Genomic DNA, 10,818 nt, shown 5'->3' with positions numbered 1-10,818 from the left:
TATGGAGCTTTTAGTTTACTGTTTGGTTTTCTGGCCCAAACATTTACTGTATGGACTCTCTGCTCTCATTAATGTTCTTTGGCAGTTGTTTCCAGGACAAATAGCTCTGCCTAACCCACAGCACACCGCCTGTAACGCTAGGCAGGAAAAAGCAGCAGATTTGTTGTCAGAAAATACAGAACCAGCAATATAGCTCATTACATCAACAACAATTTTATTAAAAATCTTTTTTTTATTAAAACATAAGTCTTCACACCTTTGGGCCTGCAAAACCAGGCATAGAGTTGTCACAGTATTATTATTAAACAATAATACATCTTCAGAGCTGCAGACCACTGCCCTCAGTGTTGTGTAGCTTATTGAAGACATCCTGAGCCCACTGGAAAGTCTGACTGTAGCAGATCTGTCTTCCTTTGACAGTTTGGACTCTGCAAAACACACAGAAGAGCAACATAAAATCAACACCTGTGACAAAATCCATTTTAGTTATAGCTCATTCATTGGCTGATGGTGGAAATCTCCACTTCACTCCACTGAAACAGGACTGTACTAACACAGAACGGTTCTAAACAATGATGTTCTGTAGAGCAGTAGAACCCAGTGAGACACACACCTTCTTTAAAAGGAAATGTAATAATAATGCAATAATTATGGAAGGTCATCAGTTATCTGTCCTTCTAGCCATCATTTCAGTACCCATAATGAGACAAGAACAGTAGAAGAAAGAAGCAGAAACTTACATGAATGCCGGCTTCAGACAGGCGCTGTGCGTCTTTGATATGTTAGATACGAACTTTAATGGTATCCTATGGGGGTTAAAGTTGAAGCAGCAGTTTCCAGGTGCTGTGCTGTACCGCAGAGCTTGAGCTGTGAAGAAGATAGATGGATAAGGTCACGATAAACATGTCTGTGAGAAGCCTTCAAGCAAAATACGATGAGACACAAACATGAGGTCACTCACGCATGGCGTCGCAGCAGCAGGCGGTGAGCAGCAGCAGTCCCAGAGCGAAGCAGAGAGTCTTCATGATGCTGTCAGGAGAATGATGATGATGATGATGCTGATGGTGTTCTTCTTCTCTCTTTGCTGTGATCGGCTCTCAGCACTAGGTCCAATATAAATCATGGATGACGTCAGCCTTTCCATCAAAAATAAATACTACCGTGAGGACAGAATTTCCCCACTCCTCCTCAGCTTTCCACCACGAAGAAGTACAAGTGCCACTGCTGGTTCAGGGAGGGAAGTTACCGCGAAAAGGACAGACCACAGTTTTGCTGTCAAGATCTAAATCTGCTCCCCTACCGCAGCAAACAAAGCAGTCTTCTCGGCATTTATCTTATCTACATCTGTGCTTTTTGAGTCTGTTCTTCAGACGCTATTGTAAGTTTTACTGACATTGAAGATAAAGACACATTTTGTTCTCGCTGTTCTCTGAAAATGTGCTTGAATTCATCCTCTTCCTCTTTTCATATTTACACATTTTACCTTTTACAGAAGCACAGAGCAACATGACTTCAAATGAGCAACTTTAGCTTTAATCACAACCCAAATGGACACAAAACAAACAAATTTCAAACTATTTCTTAAAGCCGTAGATGAACATTTTGGGAAACGCTCTTGTTAGTTTTCTGGATTGATACCACTGTGTCTACAGTCACAGCCAGCAGCAGTTAGCAAAGCATAAAGACTGAAAACAGGAAAACACCTAACCTGGCTCCAATCCACCCATCAGCTCACTAATTAAGACATTATATCTCATCTGTTTAATCCAACAAATACCCAAATGTAATTTCAAATTGCAGGTTTTGTCGATGATCTCTCTGACACAAAAAATGTTTATATTTGGGCTTTAAAGAAAGATGGAAGTTCAGGGTTTATTTTTCAAAATGTCTTTAATCGGTGGGCTGCAGGATCATTTATACAAACACAAAATACCAAGCACTAAAAAAAACGTTTCTGTCTCCTCCAGGGTAAAATGCAATTTAGCATGAGTCACTTCCCCCTTAATGCAAATCACTGTGGTGCAGACCGTCATGATGGAGACAGCATGATGTGACCAAGATCTTATCGCAGGTATTTTCAGAAGTGTACACAAACCCAGTTATAGCAATGCATCTGTGACCTATTTATATAGATCACTTCTGTGCAAGCATTTGCAACAACACCAGTCAGTGTCACACACTATTGGAAAGACTACTAGAATCTTCCAGCACAGTCGCATTTACTTTCCTGATATTTTACATCAGATGAAGAGACATGAATAAGCATAACAACATACAGTTCTTAAGCAAATGTAAAACCCTCTGATAAAACTTTCAGAAGCACCAGCACACAAACAGCCACTTAATGACAATAAGCACATAATGTTTGGATCTTTTACTTAAGTAAAGCCATTTTACTTTTACTTCGAGGCAACACAGCAAAACAAAAACACTGAGCTACAAGTAAAAGTCCTATGTCATATTGAATATTATGTTATCAATAAGTGTTATCAACAAAAAGGATCAGAGGTGAGTGATGTATCATCAGTGTTGTGAATTTTTGGATTACTGGATGACGATTATTAATTGAAACAGTATTTTAATGTTGTTGCTGATCGAGGTGGAGCTAATTCGAATGAATGGAGTAGTATGATATCAACGATGCAGCATGATTGAAAGGAGCAGCATAATGTAACATGTCCCTCTGGGATGTACTGGAGTAGAATAACATCAAATGTAAATATATAAATTAAAGTAATAAAAATAAAGTTGTACATGAGTCAATATACAATGTGTAAGTGTGTGTGTGTGTGTGTGTGTGGAAGAGAGAGAGAGAGAGGTGGGTGGATGGCTCTCACCACCAAGACTGTAGGTTGTCTTGTACCGGCCACATTGAAAAAATGAGAAATCCCCGTTTTAGGTCAACATTTAAAAACCACATTCTCACCATCATAAATCCAATTTTCAGATGAAGATTGATATTTCTTTGACTTGAGATCTGCCATCCTCTGTCCAGCCTGCAGTCTCCCCCTTTTCCCAAGTGTCTGTGTGTGATTGTCTGAATGGAGACGGGAGCAGTAATCAAAGACACGGCTCTGCCACATCCACCCAGCCAGATCTTAGTTCCTCCTCATTCCGTCTGCTCTGGTCGCTGTCCCCTGTCCCTTTGTCTCATCTGCCCAGCTCCCCTGCCTCAGCACCAAGCTCGGCCCAGCACCCTCACAGGTCAAAAAATGCCCTAGCCCCAAAAGACCAGTACCCAGAAGCAGTGTTGTGCTAATTACTTTGAAAATCAGATAAATTTCATATTACTGGTTGCTTTCATTTGAAAGTAAGAGATAAGATAAAACTTTATTGATCCCATGCTGGGAAATTAAGTAAAGAGATATTACTGCTTGTGTAGAGTAATGCTTATATGACATTACTTTTGCATTAAAATAACCACAGAAGTATGAAAAAGGAAACTTTGACATTGAAATGCTGGAAGAAGTTGTATTAGCACTGAAAAAAGTTTAGTGTTGTTCAAATACAGATTTAGTGATAAGATGTGGAGATGGCGGTCTGGAGAGCTGACCCACAATGGCAGATAAGCTGAGCGAGCAGAGAGAGCTGAGTAGTTGGTTGCAAGGCAGATTAGCAAACACTGGGCAAAACAGACAGAGAACACAGAGGGACAATAAGCTGAGGCACAGGAAAACACAGAATCACACTGGACTCAAAACATGGGGACTACCGATGAGACCTGAACTCAGCCAGAGCATTAACACCACAATGGCGAAACAAACAGTCTGGTGAGCGCAGAGTGCAGAGTGGAGTATATATACTGCAGGAGCCTGATGAGTGGATGGGTTTTAGGTGTGCGGGTTGATTGGCAGCAGGTGGCTAAGACGAACACACACCAGCAGACAGAGAACAAACAAGGGAGGAACAAGAAAGACAAGGAGGGATAAACTAAAGAAACACAAGGACAGAGACAGAGCTGCTTTATATGTCAAAGTAAATAATTATAGAGGATTACTGGAAGTGGTGGATCTTATATTCACTAAAACATGTCCCAGAGAGAAAATTTCTGATTGAGATTCTGAAATAATGCTTAATTAATTTAGCCTTTTTCTCCACTTCAAATACTGTCTCAAACTTTTTAGGTCCCATAATCATGATTTCACATGATTTTAATCACATAATTTCACATAAAATCATGTGAATATGACTGTATATTTACTAAACTACTGACCTTCTCAATTTTTGAAACTTACAGAAATAATAATTCTACTAACAATAAAGTTCATAAAAATACCAAAGAGCCAAACATATCAGGCAAAATCTTGGTGAAGTCATATGTGTGTATATTGAATTTAAACATAATATTTCGATTTGATGTAATGATTCACCTATTCAGAGCTGTGTGAGGATCAACATTTGTATTCATGGTGAAGGAGACTGGCATTGGCCTCATACGGTCGACGCAGTAAAACCTGCTCTCGATGTTTTCTTTGTCTCTGTGTGACCACTCTGAGACTCTGTGGTGCAGTACCACATCAAGGACACTTGATTGACTGGTGACATTACTTTCCGTGGACAGCTGGCGGCGCTGTGTCACATTCTCTCCTGGATTTTGCTCCAGTAGCTGTTAGCACTTCCGGGTTCTAATGTTTACAACTGGCAGCAGCACAGAGCGCACAGAGCTGTTGAGCTGGCTCGTGATAAAAACATCTTGCATGTTAAAAACAACATGTGCTTCAAGTGCTAGGATTGACTTACTCTCACGGTAGGTTGTGCTTCAGGAGTACTGTAGTCGCAACGTGAAGACATTTTGACGCGCTAGCTCGCAAACGTAGCCTGCTCCTCAAGCTAACAGCTAACGCTAGCTAGTGGAAGTCAGCACTAGCGAGTGGACATGAATGTACCGTGATGAAAGTATTTCAGACGTGTTTGTGTGTTTAGTTGCCGTGATTCTTCATCACTGTCGGTCAGATGAAACAGTGCTCTATATGCATGAATGCAACTGTAATTTAAACATGATAATGAAACAGTAATGTATGATCGCATAACATGACGGTTTGTCAAATAGCCAAGTGACTTAACTCTAAAGATAAATTAAAAAAAAAAATTTCGAGACAAAACTACTGAACCATGTACAGTCATTTTAAGATAAGAAATTGCTTAATTTTTCAAGTCAGTGAGACTCAGATAAACTCAGTGGAACTTGGCTTACGTTGCAGATCTTCCCAGTGGAACAGGCAGCAGGACTCCATCGTTGGGATCAGCTGCTGACAGTCCATATAGAACAGGCAATGAAGAAGAAAAGCAGACGTCCGAGGTCCAGCAGGACACAGACAACAGTGAGTGGCAGCGAGGAGAAGAGGCCGCCAGGAAACAGAGGAAGACCTCGGAAGCCAGTCCCTGCAACCACAGATGGTTTCCACCATGATAACCCTTCAAAAGACGAGGCCGCCAAGTTGGACCTCAGTGTGACGGCAGCTGACAACACACAAAAGCATCCAGAGAGCAAGTCCAAGTCTTCAGGTGAGTCCAGACCTTAATTTTCTTCAGCCTTGACTTCCACTAAAAGTAGTTCACCAAAATTCTGTTGCTGGTCGAGTGCTGCTGTTGATGTTTGATAGAAGCAAAGGCAAGTTTAATTTGCAGATTTTTGAGTGGAGTCTGGTACGATGTCTTATTCACTGAGGCAATGATAACATACTTAAACTGAAGGTCCCCTGCTTGACTCATTTTCCTTTGGAGAACCATCAGAAATCGTGGCCATTTGCCGATTTTGGTCATGACTCACAGTTTAGTAAAACACTTATCCATTATTTGTCCCAGCAGGTAGACTGTCAACCGCTGTCTGTCGACTCTGCCATGGGAAGTTCTCTCCGCGCAGCCTGCGGCACGCCTTCAACAAGTGGCCTCAGGATTCCATTGATATCGTTGATGACGAGTCAGACGCCATGGCCCAGTCACCCCTCTTATTCCACACAGACTTCCAGCGACTGGTCGGCGTCCAGTTGGACCGTGACCCCCGGTTATCCGAGTTTATCTGCAAGAAATGCCACAGCAAGTTCTACAAGTGCCACAGCATCCTGATCAGGTTTCTGCAGAGAGTCAACCTCCCACCAGTTGGGAAAGACAACCTGAAAAGCCAGTGAGTGCAAGTGTGACTTTAAAAGTGTGTATTCATTGCAGGGTTTTCAGTTGTTCAGGCAGAAAATCTGCAATTATAAGTAACTATTTTTTTTCTTTTTCAGGAAGATTCTGAAGTGTCCAGAGTCCTCAGTAAACCATGGCTCAACAAGTAAAGAAAACCATTTCCTTTTAGCTTCTGTTTACAGAAATGACATAAAACACAAGTCAAGTTACCTGATTGCATTGAGACATTCTGCTCTTTTCTCTCAGCACCACCATCCTTTACCTCAGACCCTAAGTGCCTCCACAGCCTGGTTTCCTGGGCTCACCACCATGGAGAGGCCTGCCGCTCCTGCCCTGACCTGAAGGAGGTGCTGGAGGACCAGTGCTGGGGTTCCGTTAAGGCTGTTTGGGGTTGTGTTGATGGTCACAGATACATCATGGACACTCAGTGCGCAGCCGCTACTAACCCAGGGTACACGATGAACTTTAGCAGCGGAGCATTAGGGAGTGGCAATGGTGATGGAGTGATGTCAGAGGAGGAGGAACAGGAGGAGGAGGAAGATGGAGAAGAGAAGCCCAGCGGGAATGGAAGGACCCCAGCGGAAATGATAAGCACTCTGGCTCAACACGGTCCACCTGCAGTGACTCAGAGCTCAGCGCTGGCTCACTGGACCAGTAACGCTGAAGGTGAGACTGAGAGCCCCAGAAGGTGTGAGGCAGCATCAGATAGAGAAGTGTCAAAATGTTTGAAGGGAACACAACAAATCCTGCCCTTTTCTCCCCTCTGAGGATCTGTGATGGATGTTTTTTGATCCTTTTCTCGGTCCAGTATTGTTGAAATGCAGCCTCTTACTCCATAACAACTTTTATTTGATAAGATCCTGTTAAGCTGACCCGATAATGACATGATGAGCTAGTCTTTGTGTTGGGCACTGAAACCCAAAACCCCTCGTACTTGTGTCAACCCCCAGAAGGCGATCTAGTCTTTTTGAGTATCTTCATTCATGCACACAGATGAACCAGCCAGACAGTTAACAGTACCTTTGTTGCTCCCTGCCTGTGAACAGTTCAGCTCAGATATGTCAATAAAGTGTTCTTCTACTGCCGGTGCTGACACGGATGTTAAGCTTATACCTGTTTATCTATCTGGCTTGAGGCATTTCTGTGTGAATGCCTGACTCACACAGCCTTTGATTCCCCTTTGTTAGGTTTTACAGGTCACGAGGAGGCACTGTCTCCTGCTCCGGCCCAGCTGGAGGACAGAGCTGCTGACAGTGATCTGTCTGACAGGTTGGTCACACTGTTCACCTTTCTCACCTGATTGTGAATTTCTTCTTCTCTTACAACCACTGATTTGTGGGACAAAAACTGAATACCTGCAGTCGTTGGATGTTTTTCAGCCTTTACAGTGAGAGAAAAGGTCAAAACATCAACAAAAACGCTAACTATGTGTGTGTGTTTGTATGCAGGGCTATCTCCGAGGATGACTTTGAGGAAAGTAGAAAGGGAGTTTTATCAGATGATGAGCTGTTCGAGCCGTATTCAGACAAGAGGTGGGTGTCAGTGAGGTTGGTGTTCCCTCTAAAACAGCACAGATGGGCTGAAAATGATGCTGACAGAAGCCCAGGCACTGCGTTTAGTGTACCTTTCTCTCCCCCTCCCAGAGCTCGCAGGGTGACCGTCCCTAACAAGAGAAGACGAAGCCCGAACGCACCGGAGGAGCCCAAAATCAAAAAGAAACCTGGACCCAAACCTGGCTGGAAGAACAAGTTCAAACCCAAAGGGTGTGTAGGCACATGTGACACCACCTCCATTCAACACAAGTTAAATGTAACGTTTAAATGTGTAACTCATCTCAGTTTGAAGCAGATTGCAGTTTGTAAAAAAAAAAAAAAGTTTGTACTTTGTATCAATTAATTGTCATCAACTGTTATAACTTTGTCTTTCATGCGCATTAACAAACTACTGTTCTGTTTTTATTTTCAGAGAGGAGCTTCCCAACATCTACAAGTGTCCGTATCAGGGCTGTACAGCTGTCTACAGAGCTCCTGATGGTTTGAAGGTGAGAATTCAGACTCTGACATTTCACTGTCCTTTAAGTGCCAAATGTTCTTTAATTAGGTCAATAATAGTGTGTACGCTATTGCTCTTATGAACGCTTCAGTACTCAGCATTTATGTCCAGCCTAGAACAACTTTTCTCTTCACTTTCCACAGTAAAAGCATATCTCATATGAAATATATGTATATCATTCATATCAATACATACATGTAAAGTTTGTCATTTGAATTTGCATACAGAAGATGTTAAGAGAGCAAAAACACTCTCATGTATTCATTTTTAATGCAGTTCTTGTGCTCCATACTCCAGACTGGGTGTGGTAATTTGGACCGCAGAGGTCTGCGTCGCAGTGCTTTTCTGCCATAAAAAACATTCCATGTGGTGTAACTTTGCAGTTGTGTTGCCAGTGAAACCGAGGTTTAATTGCTTCATTATTGTGCAGCTCCTATTTAGAATGAATTATCCAGGAGTGTGTGAATCAGTAAAGATGAGTAAGAAGTCAGTGTTTGACACCCGCATGAACTTTCAGTATGCTCTGCCTTTTCTTATCGGGTGGGTTTTTAGAAGCACATCAAGGAGCATCATGAGGAGGTGAGAGAGCGACCCTGCCCTCATCCTGGCTGCAACAAGGTTTTCATGATCGACCGCTACCTGCAGCGACACGTCAAGCTCATCCACACAGGTGAGCTCAGCAGAAGGAGCTTTGTTTGGCTTTAGACAGTGTTGACATGTGCTTTTCTTACTACCTCGAAGCCTAAACTTTGTGTTTAACGTGAAGGGATGTGCCATCTTAAACAGACTGAACCACCAGTTCAATGAAGAAGGCATTCGTTCCAGGTGTAAGTGTGTATTTTCATAAGTTTGTCATCTGTGTTTCCAGAAGAGAGGAACTACATTTGTGACCAATGTGGCCAAACCTTCAAACAGAGGAAACACCTCTCTGTCCACCAGATGAGACATTCAGGGGCCAAGCCACTACAGTAAGTACTGATCATGTAATTTGCTGCTTCAAAGTTTCAAGTATGTTTTCCTGTTTGAAAATCGGAAGCAAGGACAGGAGACACGCGCCATGAATGCTGTTGTTTTTTTTCCCTTTTAGATGTGAGGTGTGTGGTTTCCAGTGTCGCCAGCGAGCGTCACTAAAATACCACATGACCAAACACAAGGCAGAGGCCGACTTGGAGTTTGCGTGCCTGATGTGCGGGAAACGCTTCGAGAAGGCCCACAACCTGAACGTCCACATGTCCATGGTCCACCCGCTGACTCAGGCCGAGGCTCAGAGAGGCAGCAGTCAGCAGCAGCAGCCGCCGCTGTACTCCGACCTGCACACCATCACTCTAACCGGGGAAGTGGTTCAGCAGGACCAGGACAGATGACGGCAAGGAGTCCAGGTCCACGTCTGCTGCTCGGGTACATAAACTGTGGAACAGGGACCAGTTCTGACCACCTGTACTGTAGTTTCCATTTTTCCACATTCAGGTGATGGACTTGGGCTGAGGCCTGCCGTATGGCTACGGGCTCCACCGGCCGATACAAAGCATGTGTCTCAGTTCTCTTCCAACATGGCAATTTCAGCTCAGCTTGTGTCATAACAAGTCAAACTGTTGTCTTCAACATAAATTTTAGGGGATGTTGACCAATCTGTTGATAATACTGTCTCCTGGACAGTTCTTTACAGTTTTCAAGAATCACTTTTCAGTTCAAAATTAATCTGTTTCATCCTCTTACTAACTGTGCCACAAGTTTAGGTTTGAGCTTGTCTGGGGCGAACAGTCTTTCCTTCACGTCTAACATAAACAAGCGCAGCACTGCAACCTGACGCTCTTCTTATGTGACAGTAAAATATGTTCGTCTGTCTTAAGGCAGACTACATCCTAAAAACGTTATACTGGTTTTTAAAGTTGTAATCCTCACGCTTTCAGTTGTTTGATTTGGCAACACTCATGGTTACCATGGTAACAACAAATGCCATGTTATGGTAGAGCAGACACTCACTGAGCAGCTACTTTGACAGAAGCGTGGCAAAGGAGCATGTGATGGATGTGATCACAGTGCAGTGCAGCCTGTCTCTGTATCAGCAGCTCACAGTGGTGACTCCTCCGTTACTCCCTACAATTTAAAGCATTTAACTGCTGTCCCAAAAAAAAAAAAAAAAAAAAAAAGCCCCAAATGGTCACTATAACTACAACTGGCATCAAAAACTGGTGAGGATTCTAACTTGAATAGACAACAACCACTTCTGGTGCCTCTGTTGAAGATGATTTTACACAACCTGTGGTCGTGTAAAATTTTTGTTAACATTGTTGTTTGATAGCTGAAGTACACAGTAGCAGCCACATGCTAACGACTGCGTAACCCTACACAAGCGCAGTGGTAAAGTCCTATAATGCAATACTCTTGTTACGTTAATATATGTAAAGCACTTGTATGTGCTGTGTAACCTCCTCACAGTGCAAATGGTTGTGCAGAATGGAAGAACATTCACCTCAGTTTTATAGGTCACTGCTTTTTATTATTAAGTTATTACATTGCTAAGTACTCTTTTTAAGAGGTTACCTCTGTATTGTAAACAGTGAAAAGGGCTTCAGATGTACATGTGTGTGTAAGAAGGTCCTTTGTGCATTATGTACAAAAAGGCATGTAAATAAA

The 10,818-nt window shown here is 42.8% G+C and overlaps 2 protein-coding genes across 3 annotated transcripts; one reads left to right on the top strand and one right to left on the bottom strand.

Moving 5' to 3' along the window:
- Nucleotides 1-288: 288 nt before the first annotated feature.
- On the bottom strand, nt 289-1,117 carry LOC143321886 (C-C motif chemokine 4-like). The gene is made up of 3 exons (XM_076732593.1): nt 962-1,117; nt 741-867; nt 289-428 (listed from the first exon to the last, which is right to left on the bottom strand). Exons 1-3 carry the CDS (start codon nt 1,023-1,025, stop codon nt 320-322), a joined length of 300 nt encoding a protein of 99 aa, XP_076588708.1. The 5' UTR covers nt 1,026-1,117; the 3' UTR covers nt 289-319.
- A 3,494-nt stretch (nt 1,118-4,611) lies between these two features.
- On the top strand, nt 4,612-10,811 carry znf276 (zinc finger protein 276). 2 transcript variants are annotated; one of them, XM_076733710.1, is made up of 12 exons: nt 4,612-4,747; nt 5,202-5,505; nt 5,809-6,124; nt 6,228-6,274; nt 6,376-6,795; nt 7,317-7,398; nt 7,578-7,661; nt 7,773-7,892; nt 8,095-8,170; nt 8,734-8,851; nt 9,050-9,149; nt 9,269-10,810. In XM_076733710.1, exons 2-12 carry the CDS (start codon nt 5,274-5,276, stop codon nt 9,543-9,545), a joined length of 1,872 nt encoding a protein of 623 aa, XP_076589825.1. In that variant the 5' UTR covers nt 4,612-4,747; nt 5,202-5,273; the 3' UTR covers nt 9,546-10,810. The 2 variants fall into 2 exon arrangements, with proteins under 2 accessions (XP_076589825.1, XP_076589824.1); XM_076733709.1 differs by having other exon boundaries at nt 4,615-4,747; nt 5,806-6,124; nt 9,269-10,811.
- The last annotated feature ends 7 nt before the right edge of the window (nt 10,812-10,818 follow it).

The sequence above is a fragment of the Chaetodon auriga genome, chromosome 6 (genome assembly GCF_051107435.1).
Source record: "Chaetodon auriga isolate fChaAug3 chromosome 6, fChaAug3.hap1, whole genome shotgun sequence".
Classification (NCBI taxonomy): Eukaryota; Metazoa; Chordata; class Actinopteri; order Chaetodontiformes; family Chaetodontidae; genus Chaetodon; species Chaetodon auriga.
The sequence above is the reverse complement of the archived record's forward strand: the minus strand, read 5'-3'. Positions and strand labels throughout refer to the sequence as shown.

Coding starts and splice junctions, on each gene's coding strand:
- LOC143321886 (XM_076732593.1), bottom strand. CDS start 1,025: ATGAAGACTCTCTGCTTCGCTCTGGGACTGCTGCTGCTCACCGCCTGC. Junction 868..961: donor CTGCTGCTGCGACGCCATGC/GTGAGTGACCTC, acceptor TCTTCTTCACAG/CTCAAGCTCTGCGGTACAGC. Junction 429..740: donor TGTCTGAAGCCGGCATTCAT/GTAAGTTTCTGC, acceptor TGTGTTTTGCAG/AGTCCAAACTGTCAAAGGAA.
- znf276 (XM_076733709.1), top strand. CDS start 5,274: ATGAAGAAGAAAAGCAGACGTCCGAGGTCCAGCAGGACACAGACAACA. Junction 6,125..6,227: donor AAAGACAACCTGAAAAGCCA/GTGAGTGCAAGT, acceptor TTTCTTTTTCAG/GAAGATTCTGAAGTGTCCAG. Junction 6,275..6,375: donor AGTAAACCATGGCTCAACAA/GTAAAGAAAACC, acceptor CTTTTCTCTCAG/CACCACCATCCTTTACCTCA.